This window comes from Chiloscyllium plagiosum, chromosome 12 (assembly GCF_004010195.1).
Source record: "Chiloscyllium plagiosum isolate BGI_BamShark_2017 chromosome 12, ASM401019v2, whole genome shotgun sequence".
NCBI classification, from domain to species: Eukaryota; Metazoa; Chordata; class Chondrichthyes; order Orectolobiformes; family Hemiscylliidae; genus Chiloscyllium; species Chiloscyllium plagiosum.
In genome coordinates, this window is record NC_057721.1 from 77,187,878 (window position 1) to 77,201,666 (window position 13,789).

At 40.9% G+C, this 13,789-nt stretch overlaps 1 protein-coding gene across 1 annotated transcript in view; it reads left to right on the top strand.

Annotated features, from left to right (window-relative positions):
• tmprss15 (transmembrane serine protease 15) overlaps positions 1 to 10,682 on the top strand; it is a 98,459-nt gene extending 87,777 nt beyond the window's left edge. The window contains 3 exon segments of the mRNA XM_043700197.1: positions 2,187 to 2,282; positions 8,706 to 8,845; positions 10,290 to 10,682. Of these exon segments, the coding sequence (XP_043556132.1) occupies positions 2,187 to 2,282; positions 8,706 to 8,845; positions 10,290 to 10,457 (404 nt within the window). The 3' untranslated portion in view covers positions 10,458 to 10,682.
• The last annotated feature ends 3,107 nt before the right edge of the window (positions 10,683 to 13,789 follow it).

A 13,789-nucleotide genomic window follows, 5' to 3' on the forward strand; every position in this document is an offset into this window, starting at 1 on the left:
CCAATGTGCCACCGTGCCATCCCCCGTTTGGAGGGAGTGCCACAGTGTCAAAAGGAATGTGCTGAGGGACTGCTGTAATGTCAGAGGGTCAGTACATAGAGAGTGTGCATTTTCAGAAGGTCAATACCGAGAGCGCGTGGCACTGTTAGAAGGTCAGAACTGAGGGAGTACTGCACTTTCAGAGTTTTAGTGCTGGGGGTGTACAGCACTATTGGAGGGTTATTGCTGAGGGAGTGCGGCATTGTCAGAAGGTAAACACAGGGAGCTCTGCATGGTTAGAGGTGCATGTTTTGGTGAGGTCATGTTGCGGCTGTACAGGCCTTGGTTAGGCCACTGTTGGAATATTGTGTGCAATTCTGGTCTCCATCCTATCGGAAAGATGTTGTGAAACTTGAAAGGGTTCAGAAAAGACTTACAAGGATGTTGCCAGGGTTGGAGGATTTAAGCTGTAGGGAGAGACTGAACAGGCTGGGGCTGTTTCCCTGTAGCGTCGGAGGCAGCTGGGTGACCTTATAGAGGTTTACAAAATTATGAGGGGCATGGATAGGATAAATAGGCAAAGTCTTTTCCCTGGGGTCGGAGAGTCCAGAACTAGAGGGCATAGACATAGAAGAATACAGCGCAGTACAGGCCCTTTGGCCCTCGATGTTGCGCCGATCCAAGCCCACCTAACCTATACTAGCCCACTATCCTCCATATACCTATCCAATGCCCGCTTAAATGCCCATAAAGAGGGAGAGTCCACCACTGCTACTGGCAGGGCATTCCATGAACTTACGACTCGCTGAGTGGGTTTGGAGGGATATGGGCCGGGTGCTGGCAGGTGGGACTAGATTGGGTTGGGGTGTCTGGTCGGCATGGACAGGTTGGACCGAAGGGTCTGTTTCCATGCTATGCATCTCTATGACTCTAAGGTGAACATTAAAAACAAATTATATCAAAAGAAAGGTATATTCTTTGAAACAGTATTTATTTATCAATCAATTCTATGAAAATATGTTAACTTGTCTATGATTATAGCATTGATTTAAGAACAGGTTAGTCATCCTCTAGCATATTGTTAGAGGAATGATGCAGAATAAATTTAAGGTGATGCATTTAGGCAAGTCTAATTCTGGAGCGAATTATACATTGAATAAAAAGGCTTGGGAAAAGTTGATGGGCAGAGAGATCTGAGAGTGCAGGTCCATTGTACCCTGAAGGTTGCTGCACAGGTGGATAGAGTGGTCAAGAAGGCCTATAGTATGCTTGCCTTCATTGGACGAGGTATTGAGTATAAGACTGGCAAGTCATGTTAAAATTGTACAAGACATTGGTTCAGCCGCATTTAGAATATTGTGTACAGTTCTGGTCGCCACATTACCAAAAGGATGTGGACGCTTTGGAGAGGGTGCAGAGAAGGTTTATGAGGATGAGTAGATTAGGTTTATTTTCATTAGAAAAAAGGAGATTTGAGGGGGGACCTGATTGATGTTTACAAAATCATGAAGGGTATAGACAGGGTGGATAGAGACAAGGTTTTTCCCAGGGTGAAGGATTCAATTACGAGAGGCCATACTTTCAAGGTGAGAGGTGGAAAGTTTAAGGGGGATACATGCGGCAAGTACTTCACACAGAGGGTGGTGGGCGTTTGGAACGCGTTGCCAGCAGAGGTGGTAGAGGCAGGCATGGTAGATTCATTTAAGATGCGTCTGGACAGATGCATGGGTAGGTGGGGAGTAGAGGGACACAGATGCTTAGGAATTGGGTGACAGGTTTAGACAGTAGATTTGGGTTGGCTCAGGCTTGGAGGGCTGAAGGGCCTGTTCCTGGGTTGTAAATTTTCTTTGTTCTTTGTAACATTAAAATGAAGCACTTGCTTGTCAAAACGAGGTCAGAGCCCCTCGGAGGATGCGACTATCGAATTGAACAGTAGTAATGGACAGAATTATCCCTGTTATCACTAAGGCTGTCAACATGAGAACATTTTAGAACAGTCCAACACTCATATCCTGTCTCGCACTGTGGTTAAGGAATTACTCTAACTCCTTGCTGTTGCTCAATTAATCATGGACTTGCAAAATTGCTGATAGCATCCCCCCTCATCCATGACCAACTCACTACTCCTGCCCACCTCCACCACCCCGTAATACATTTAGGAGAGCATTCAATGTTTCACTAACAAGTCGTGTATGTTTATGTTTCAGCGTTTGTTCAGCCTATGTGCCTCCCAGACAGGAACCAGCAGTTCTTACCAGGAATGAATTGTTACATTGCTGGTTGGGGTGCCCTATCAGAAAATGGTAAGCAAAACAGGAGTCCCTAACAGTGCGGATGGGTGTCCGGGTGGACATGCTTAGTTTGGAATGTGTTGTTGAGGATTTTTTTACTTATTCATTCACGGGATGGAGGCATCGCTGGCCAAGCCAGCATTTACTACCCATCCTTTATTACCCAGAGGGCAGTTAAGCCTCAACCACATTGCTGTCATGTGTTGACCAGACCAGGTAAGGATGGCAGTCTCCTTCCCTAAAGGACATTAGTGAACCAGATGGGGTTTTCCAACAATCGACAATGGTTTCATGGCCATCATTAGACTTCTAATTCCAAATACTTATTGAATTCAACTTCCACCAGCTGCCAAGGCAGGTTTCAAGCCTGGGTCCCCAGAATATTACCAGGATCTCTGGATTAATAGTTTAGTGATAATACCACCAAGGCCATCGGCAAACCTTGCAATGCCAGTTTCTATTTGATGGCTAATAATTCTCGAGAACTGAACAAGAATTGAATGATGTAAATGTGCTGTGATGAAAAGTATATCATTTATACATTTTTTTGAACTTGAATGTCGAAATAGAGATAGATGGATGCTATTTACTTATGCAAAGGGATTTCTTTGCAAAAGATATATAAAATCACAGAGTTTTTATGGAGCAATGATTAAATCCAGTATTTTGTCAGAGAATGGATGATCGGAGCTCACTTGGTGTTCTTGTTAAAATGTTCCGATTGTGTATTTATGACATGTAAGGCTGTCAGTTTTGTTTTCATTTCAGAAAAACCCAGGTTTGTGCAAGTTTCTTTCTTTTCTCATTCAGCTCAGAATGCAGCAGAGTTGAGTGCAGGAGCAAGTTTAATTTCTCCTCTAGAGGAGCTTTACAGGGCAGTCAGAGTACCAATTACTTCAATAGGAATGGTTAGTTTGCAAAATTCCCAGACCAGAAGAGGGTCATTGGAAATCTGCAGATGATTAACACTGAGAAAGGTAAGACTCTTACAGAGTTGTGAAAAGTTCATGTCAGCAGATTTGGAAAGTGCTCTGAATTAAATCCACAATCCAAGGCATGAAAACTGTTAGGAGCCAGTTCAGTATAACCCCCAGAAGTTGAGATAATGCTCGAATTTCTCTGGTCTTAAGTCTCTGTATTGAACACTTTTGGGAAATGGGTTGAAACTATCTTTTGCTGCGTATGTCAGATGTTTCAATTGTCTTCGATATTGAGATAGCTTATTTCTTCATTTTTTTCTTTTGTATAATATACAAATATAATATACATGTTCTGTTGTTAAAGAAAGTCTGCAGGCTCCTTTGAATATGTCTCAAAGTCTAACCAACTGAGGGAAAAAAAAGTTTCATTGTGATCAGAACAAGTGATGATTCTGGACAGATATTTCAAATTCATTGAGTTTAAGAGTAATCTATGTCTCTTTCAAAGAAACGGATGTACTGAACATAAACAGGAGAGTTGTGTTGAAGTTCATTGCATGGACTGAATTTTCAAAATTAGCTTAGGTGTTGCTAATAGTTCTCTCGTAGTAGATGACACAACAGCCTATCATTTGAGATCTTTAACTAATGCAAAATTAAGGAATGAAACTAGATGGATAATATGGCATCGATCTCGGAACCAGAAATGACAATGACAAATTCAGCCCTGTCAAACCTGCAATGTCCTGCTCACTAACACCTGGGGGCTAATGCAAAAATTGCAAAAGCTGCCTCACAGACTAGTCAAGAAACAGACTGATATAGCCTTACTCACAGAGTCACACATTACAGGCAATGTCACTTACCCTGGGTATAATTGTTAGCCCACAACATTGACTCGAGAACCGAAGAAGTCCCATTGCATCAAGTCAAACATAAGCGAGGAAAGCTCCTGCTGATTACCACACACCATCCTCCTTCAGCTAATGAATCAGTGCTGCACCATATTGAACACTACTTGGAGGAAGCACGGCGTGTGGGAAAGGTGCAGAACACAACCTGTGTGGGGGTCTTCAATACTCATCACCATAAGTGGCAACTCTTGTCCTCACCATGTCAGCTCATTAAAGAAATATAATGACAAGGAGAGTAAGCAGGAGATAAATGTATTTATAGCAGTAAAAGTATTAGGAGATGAAATATACATCAGAAAAAAATTGGAGAGTGAATCACAATCGAAAATTGAAATGTTGATCCTCCAGTAATCAGATTGGATAACATCAAGGTGTTTATTTAACATATATCTCCCAGAAGGCTGACTTGTCATAGCTGGAGTTTACCTATTGTGATGGTAATGAAAGCAGAGGGGTCACTAAGATTCTATACTATTGCAAAGTTAATGCAGCTAAATATGTGGGCTCAAATCCTGTTCTAGGATTGGAGGACTGCACTGAAAGAAATGGACGTGCATGATTTGTCATTAAGATTGACTTGTTAAAAGGATATTGGCAAGTTTCATTGATTGAAAGGGTCAAAGAAATGTCAGCCTTTGCAACCTCAGGTGGACTTTATCAATGTAAAGTGGAATGAAAATTGCACTGACATTTTAACCATCAAAATCTTTAAAGATGTATACAACTGTCTACATCATTCAGACCAATTGATTAAGCAAGTTGATCAATTACAAAAGGTTAACTCGGTTATAAATCTGGCTGAAAGTGAACTTACCAATGTTAAATAACTTCTTTGGGCCACACTATGGTGTAAGGTCAACAAAAGCACAAACAAAGATGAATTTGGATTTTCCTGTGGCTTAAATGAGCCTTGAAATTCTGTGATATATTGACATGGACGTGCATGATTTGTTTGAAACTTTAGCACTGCAATGTCTCTTTGGGCACATTTATTTTAAAAATGCAAGAAATTTGCATGTACAAAATAATTTCAAAGAGCCTTTGACAGTTTGAAACCTTTAAGAGCTTAGAAATGAGGGGAGGCAAGTGGTATTGTCGCTGGCCTGTTAATCCAGGTTCATATCCAGCTATGGCAGATGGTGGAATTTGAATTCAATACATAGCTGGAATTAAGAATTTAATGATGACTGCAAATTCATTGACAATTGTCAGGAAAAAAAACCATCTGCTTCACTAATGTCCTTTAGAGAAGGAAGCTTCCATCCTTACCTGGTCTGGCCTCCATGTGACTCCAGACCTACAGCAATACGGTTGACTTTTAACTGCCCTCTGGGCAATAAATGCTACCTAGTCAGCAATGTCCTTATCCCACAAAAATGAATTTTAAAAAATTATGAGACCCATTTCAACTGCCATTGATGCTATTGGTGTGAGTGCTATTTTACTACAAAAAGATGAAATGGGGATCGAACAGCTTGCCGGTTATTTTTCAATGTTAATAGAAATGCTCAATGGAAGAAAAACAAACATTGAGTCTTGTGCTGGCTGGACATCACTTTGCAATTTATATCTCCAACAACTCAGAAGAAATTTATTTATACAGACCATGATTCTCAGTTTGTTTAAAAAAAATTTGGGATAAGAATTTATTGTGTTTTGTTTAAGTTTAATGCTACAGCCGTATCATTGTCAAATCATCATTCCCTGGAAAGGGCTTTCCAGATGTTGTGGATGCTTTATCAAGTGGATATATAGAAAGGAAACCAAATGTTGGGAAACATGTCAACTTACATTAAAAAAGTTATAAAACTTATTATGCATTTAATCTAAATATATTATTATTGTTAATATTATGTATTAGGAAGTGCATTTTGATAGGAAATGAAAATGACGGTTTAGGATGCATTTATGATTTTGGGAGAACGGGTGATGAAAGATGCATAATATGTATTCAGTATACATTTATATATTGTATATATAAACATAACCCTAAATATAAAATCATTTTTTTCAAATATGGATCTCAATATTCGCAAACAGTAGTTCTTTATCTTGGTGAAGCATTTTCTTTTTTTGCATGTTGGAAAGTCAAATCAAGGCAGGAGTTTCATAGTGAATGATAGGACCTTAAGGAGTGTAGTGGACGAGAGGGACCTTGGAGTTCAGGTGCATGGTTCTCTGAAAGTAGAGTCAGGGTAATCAGGGCAGTGACGGAGGTCTACATAAGTCAAGGTATTGAATATAGAAGTTGGGAGTTATGTTGCAGTTCTATAGGATGTTGGTGAGGCCACACATGGAGTATTGTGTTGATTTTGGTCAGCTTGCTTTGGGAAGGATGTTATTAAACTGGAAAAGAGTGCAGAAAAAATTTACAATGATGTTGCCAGGACTCAAGAGTCTGAGTTATAGGGAGAGGTTGGACAAGCTAGGACTTAGATTAGATTAGATTCCTTACAGTGTGAAACAGGCCCTTCGGCCCAACAAGTCTACCGAAGAGTAACCCACCCAGACCCACCCATTTGCCTATGACTAATGCACCTAACACTATGGGCAATTTAGTATGGCCAATTCAGCTGACCTACACATCTTTGGACTGTGGAAGGAAAACGGAGCACATGGAGGAAACTGACGCAGACACGGGGAAAATGCGCAAACTCCACACGGACAATCGCCCAATGCTGGAGTTGAACCTGGGCCCCTGGTGCTGTGAGGCAGCAGTGCTAACCATCGTGCCACACCAACTTTTTTTTTAGAGCATAGGAGACTGAGGTAGCATCTTATAGAAGTATATAAGATCGTGACAGGCATCGATAGGGCGAATGCACTCAGTCTTTTTTCCCAGGCTTGGAGAATCAAGGACAAGAGGGCATTAGTTTAAGGCTTGAGGAGAAAGAATAAAACGGAACCCCCGGGGGGCAACATCTTTACACAGAGGGTGGTACGCATATGGAATGAGCTGCCAGAAGAAGTCAGTGTGGTGGGTACTTTAACAACATTTAAAAGGCATTTGGACAAATACATGGATAGAAAAGTTTTAGAAGGATATGGGCCAAGTGCAGGGAAATGGGGTTAGTGTAGACAGACCAATTTGGGCCAAAGGGCCAGTCTCTGTGCTGTAGGACTCTATGACTCTAAATGTGAGGGAGTCTTTACAGAATTGATTAAATCCAGCAATTTGTCAGAAAATAGGTAATTACAGACCCCTGTGACATTAATGGAAAGACATTTATCCTGTTATGTTTATGAGAGGTGAGGTAAACACGTAAGGCTTGTTGCTTTGTTTTAATTTTAGAAAGATCTAAGATTGAGCAATTTTGGTTGTTAATTCAATTCTGAAACCACCAGAGTCAAGTTTAGAAACAAACTAGGATTTTTTTTTCTCTCTGGGCAGTTCAGGAGACCAGTTGCCTCCTCAGAAGGGTTTTTTTTAATAAAACATCAAGACTAGGGGTGTTTGGTTAGAAATGTGCAGACAATTAGAACCAAGAGAGTTTAGGCTCTCAATTTGTGGAAGCATTCATGTAATCAGATCTGTAAATCATTGCAATCCAGGCCAAGAAAACAATTTAGATTCAGTTAAGTAGAACACTAAAGAGTTGAGATAGTTTTGCAATTTCTCTGGTCTTGTGTCACTATCATGGAAAACAGTTTGAAGTTTGCCTTTATGTGTGTTCTGAAATGTTTCTAGCTTAAAGAGCTTGTTTTGATTTTCATTTCTTCTTCTGTGAAAAAACTTCCATTCTGATGTTCAAGAAAACTTCTAGCCTCATGTGAATCTGTCTCATTAATAAACCACTACAGTAAATGAGTATTTATTTTTATTTAAGAAAAAGCATACAATCTATCAATAAACAGTAAGAATTGTGGATGCTGGAAATCTGAAACAAGAGCAGAAATTGGAGAAACTCAAGTGGTCTAGCAGCATCTGTGGAATAAGTCAATGCTGACAAAGGGTCCCTGGACTCCAACCATTACCTTTGTTTGTCTCTGAACAGATGTTGCCAGACCTGCTGAGTTTCTCCAGCAATTTCTGTTTTTAACAACCGATCAAGCCAGGTTTTATACTGGAATATTACTTGGTCCAATGGTTCTCTCAACTGTGATTTGAATTGTAGAGTTAGGACAGATGGAGGTAGAAGATCAAACCTCCAGGAATATTCACAAACAAAGTTTCTCTGATTGGACATTAAACACAAAAGCAAAAAAAAGGTGTTTCCACAAGTTTGTAAATCTCGGTTGTATTGGGATACATTTTTTAAATCATAAAGTGCAAATTCTCTTTTTTTCAGAGGCATTGTATTCATGTATAACATACAGGACAAATATCATTGATAATTGAAACATGAAATAAAAGGGAAATTAGGAAATATTTCCTTGTGTAGCACTTGGCGAGAATAAGGAATGTGGGATCAACACACCAGTGTTGAGGCAACATCAACAATACTAGAAAGAGAAAATGGATTCAAATAGATGACCATTAGATGCTATAAAGGGTGCAGAGGGGAGTAGAACTAGATTAGATGGCTCTCCCCTTTGTTTGCAGTCAACCTCTCTCACACCTTTCTTCCCTGCCAACCCTCCATCATCTTCCCCACATCCAGGGCCACCATCAAATGTTCTGCAGGATGCAGTGATCCCTCTCATATCCAATCAAGAATGTCAAGAGGAGTTGCCACAGTATAACATTACGGGGAACATGGTTTGTGCTGGTTATGGAAAAGGAGGTGTGGACACATGCCAGGTAAGTCCTTTAAGCCAAAGTAACAAAGGAATGATTTGAAATTACCCGGTGTAAGCAGTTGAGGATTTCTTCGATGCATATCAGTTTTCCTGTCTTTCAGTGTTTGGATGTCAAGTTTTCAACCAATGAGAAATACAAATTTAGAAAACAGCAGGCCATTCGGCCCATCAAGCCTGCTCTGCCATACAGCAATCTCATCGTTGATGCTCTATCTTAAAGCACATCAATTTGAAGCGACGAGCAAGCAAACATTTTTTTTTCATTCAGTGAGTGACTAGGGTATGGAATACACTGGCTACAAATGCGTGGAGGCAAGCTCAATTCAGACATTGGGTGGTTATTTGGATAAAAATGGTGTACAGGGATATGAGGGAAAAGCAGGCAATTGTTACGAGGTAATAGAATCGGTGCAGGCATGATGGGCCAAAAGGCCTCTTTCTGTGATGTAACAATTCTGTGATTCTGTGAAACCCATACACCTACTCTCTTCCCATTCTTTGATGCCTTTAGTGTCTAGAAATCCCTTCTTAAATACATTCAGTGTTAAGACATTGAGACCCTCATGTGGCAGAGAACTCCTGATTCAAACCATCTCAAGTGATAAAAACAGTTCCTCTCTCTGGAACCTGCTCAAAATTCTCAGAAATTCCTCATAGTTGCACTCTGATACAATTCTGAAAACTTCCGACTTCCAACCTAGCATACCAGCTTTTGAATTTTAATCAGCTGGCAATGCCAGCTCAAAGATCACAAGTTTAAAGACGTCAACAAATAATAAGGAGTGGATCTACAATGCAGTGAGCAGGGAGTGCAGTGCTATCTGAGCTAATGGCCTTTGGTCAAGATGTCACACTGAGTCCTGTCTGCCTTTTGTCCTTCAATTGAATATTAAAGATCCCCTTCCTGTAGTAAAAGAGCAGATCCCTCTACTACCATTGAACAACATCTCTCTTTTGACCAAACACCACACAAACAGAGAGACCACATCTGTTCTTGCTGTCTGAAAACTGGCAGCAAGTTTGCCAACATAGCATCTTTTATCATTTCAAACCATTTCATTTCACAGAATTTGAGCCCTGGGAGGCCAGGAAGCAGAGAAACATAGAAGCAGGAGTAGGCCATTCAGCCCTTCGAGCCTGCTCTGCCACTCAAAATGGTCATGGCTGATCATCAACTCAGTCCCCTCTTCCCACTTTCTCCCCTTATCCTTCAAGCCCTTTATCCCTAAGAACTATTTCTAACTCCTTCTTGAAAATGTTCAATGTTTCGGCGTCAACTGCTTTCTGATGGCAGGGAATTCCACAGGCTCCCCACTCTCTGCATGAAAAAAATTCTCCTTGGCTTAAGAGTGGCCATTAGATGGGAAGCACTTCAAGATGTAACTGTGAGTGGAGCAAGACAATACATAAACATAATTCTTAACATTTTTGTTGTTCCTATTCAGGGAGATTCAGGAGGCCCTCTCATCTGTAAGCAAGACAGTCAGTGGTACCTGGTCGGAGTTACCTCCTTTGGACATGGATGTGGGCTCCCTCACAGTGCAGGGGTTTATGCACGCGTTACAACATTTGTGGATTGGATAGAAGAGATTATTAAATTTTACACTATTTGAACATACTTAAGGTTTGCCTTAATATTCAAAAGGTTTAGTTTTCTCTGGTAACATTTTGTTAAGTGTAATCGCATGTAATTCCCCATGTGCTACTTTACCACAGCTCATCAACTTTTTGTTTGCCATAGGTAAAGCAGCACACAAAAATCATCCATGCCACACAAGTGCCAGGCAATGACCATCTCCAACAAGAGTGAAGCTAGCCACTAGCTCCCTTCACATTCAATGGCATTACCATCACTGAATCCCACACAATCAATATTCTTGGGACTTACCATTGACCAGAAATTTAATTGGACCAGCCATATGAATATTGCAGCTACAAGAGCATGTCACAAGTTAGGAACCCTGCAGCAGGTAACTAACCTCCTGACTCCCCAAAGCCTGTCCACCATCTACAAGGCACAAGTCAGGAGAGTGATGGAATTCTCCCCACTTGCCTGGATGAGTGCAGATCCAACAACACTCGAGAAACTCAACAACAGTTATCAAAATAGGTTGCTTGATTGTCACCCCATCCACCACCTCCATCATTTATTCCCTTCACACCACCCATGCACAAAGTGTTAATTATGTGTTTCATCTACGAGATACTTGGCAATAGGTTTCGAAGCCTCCTTCAACACCACCTTTCAAACCTGCAACCTCTACTGCATAGAGGAACTAGAGTAGCAGATGCTTGGAAACACCATCGACTGCAAGTTACCTCTGAGCCATTCTCTGTCCTGATTCAGTGTCACAAGATCAAGGTCCCTCACTCCAATGGCCTTGTGGGAGTCCCCACACCACAGTAACTCAGCACCACTTTCTCAAGGACAATTAGCAATGAGAAATAACTACTGACCTTGCTTGAAGTTCACATCCAATAAACAAAAAAAAGCACAGGAATTACATGTGAGTTTGTAAAATAATGTATTACCAGTAGAAAACCAAATCTCTCAGTGTTAGATATGCAACAGTTATTTCTAAAAATCTGTTGAATGGAAACTGCTGATATTGATTGTTTCTAAAAAAATTATTCAGTTTTATATGTAATGTCACATTAAAGAGTTGTGTTTAAACTGCTGCTTGACAGAAATTTTTCAAAGGAAACAATCTGCACGTTTAATCAAGATGCAATTACTGCTGCCATGTTATGACTTCTTCCAGATTGTCTTCTTGAATCTTTTAAGCAGACATTCACTTGGTCCCAATTCTTTCTGTGATCACAGTGAAAGAAACACTGTCAATGGTTTGTTTCGAATTCTCACACTTCTGCTTCAGGAGTCTTGCAAAGATCTACCCTTGACCACCCCTCCTTTTCTCGTTCCAGATATTGTTTCATAGTATCATCCACAGAACTGAGGTCACTCCATGCATGTATCCTCTGTCCACTGCCCTCTCCGTCCTCCAATGCCTCTGTATTGCCGCACCGCTTGGCTGAAACCTGGATCTCTAAGGAAACATTGTCAAAAGCAAAGCTATGCGGGCATCAATTCCACAGCTTTGCTAATGTCTCCAAACTGCCTCACCAGCCACTGACTCAGGTTCAATCAGACTAACTGTTACCTTGAGTTCACTTGAAGTTCGTGATCAGTTATCCTCTATATTTCTCATCTGTAACTCAACTTTGCTCTATCAGCCAATGAAACCCTCATCCAGACTCGACCAACCCAGTATTGCTCTAACTAGCCTTTCATCTTCCACCCTCCCTGCACTGCAACTTGCACTAGGTATGACTCACCTACTACTGATCCACACTGGCTCCTAGTCTAACAAATTCTATCCTTTGTATTTAGATCCCTTGTGGCTTCGCGTTGCCTTTCTTTGTAACATTCCTGCTGCACAATCCCTTCCACTAGACTTTACAATTGCCTAACTCGGGACTGTTGAGCATTATTCTCCTCCTTCAATCCACCTATTGGAGGCAGGTCTTAAACCACCTTAGCCACATGCTCCATCTAGTAGTTATTCCATTATTCTCAGTAGAAGACTTTTTTTTGACCAGGATTATGTAAACCATACCTCGCTGATTCTACATCCATTATTTAATAAATTTTTGTGAAACACATTGAATCATGTTTTCTTTTACATTAAAATTACGGTATATGACTACAAACTATTGTTATCCTAATTTGTACTCCTTGATATGATCAAAAGGCAAGCCAACAGATATTCCTGAAAATAGGAATGGAGAGAACATTCAATCCCTCCATCCCCTGCTACTCCACTCAATTCGATCTTGGCTGATCTGTGGCTCAATTCCAGTCACTTACCTTGCTCCAAATATGTCCCATGCTGAGACCCATACTCGATGACAAGTTGTCAGTCCCAGTCTGGAAAGTTCAAATTCACACATTGTCTGCATCCACAGCCTTTGGGGAAAGAGACTGAAAGAATTCCACAATACTTTGCATTTAAAAATATCCTTCTTGACTTTCACTCCTGATGGACCTGGCTCTGATTTCAAAATCTTGTTTCAGATTTCCCACCAGGAGAAATAGTCACTCCGTCCCTCCCCTCACTGCCCTGAATAAATCCTTTTATCATTCCAAAGATTGTCCTTAATCATCAATATTCACAATAATGCAAATTATGTTAATACAACGTATTACTCTTTCAGGCTGCTAAATATGCACTGCCCATTTTTTTCTGAGGCTAACAGACCCTTCCTAAGGTGCAGTGGCCAGAACTGACTACTTCATGCCAGTAGTCATATTTCCTGTCTCTATTCCCATTCCTGAAAGACAAAGGCAAACATTTAATGTGTCTTTTTGACTGGGGTCTATATCTGGCCATTAGATGGGGTGACACAGTGGTTAGCACTGCTGTCTCACAATACCAGGGACCCGTGTTTGATCCCAGCCTTGGGTGACTGTCTGTGTGGAGTTTGCACATTCTCCCCGTGTCTGTGTGGGTTTCCTCCAGGTGCTCCAGTCTCCTTCCACAGTCCAAAGATGTGCAGGTTAGAGTAGATTGGCCATGCTAAGCTGCCCATAGTGTTCAGGGATGTGTAGGTTAGGTGCAATTGTCAGGAGTAGTATGGGGATGCGTCTCATTGTTTTACTCTAGGGAGGATCCGTGTGGACTTATTGGGCCGAAAGGCTTGTATGCACACTGTAGGAATGCTAACAATTTTCAAGATTGACGCATATGCATGTATGAATTTTTTCTCCTCCACATTTGCTAGACTCTTCACATTAAAGGAAAAATCTTCTGCTTTGTCTTCCTTGAACCTAAAGTGGAAATGTTCATACTTGCAGGTTGGAGATGGTGAACAGAGTCAGTCTCCAAAAAAGAGAAGATTCCAACATTGAATTCTGGGTTGAGTTGAGTTGACCAATCTCAGCAGC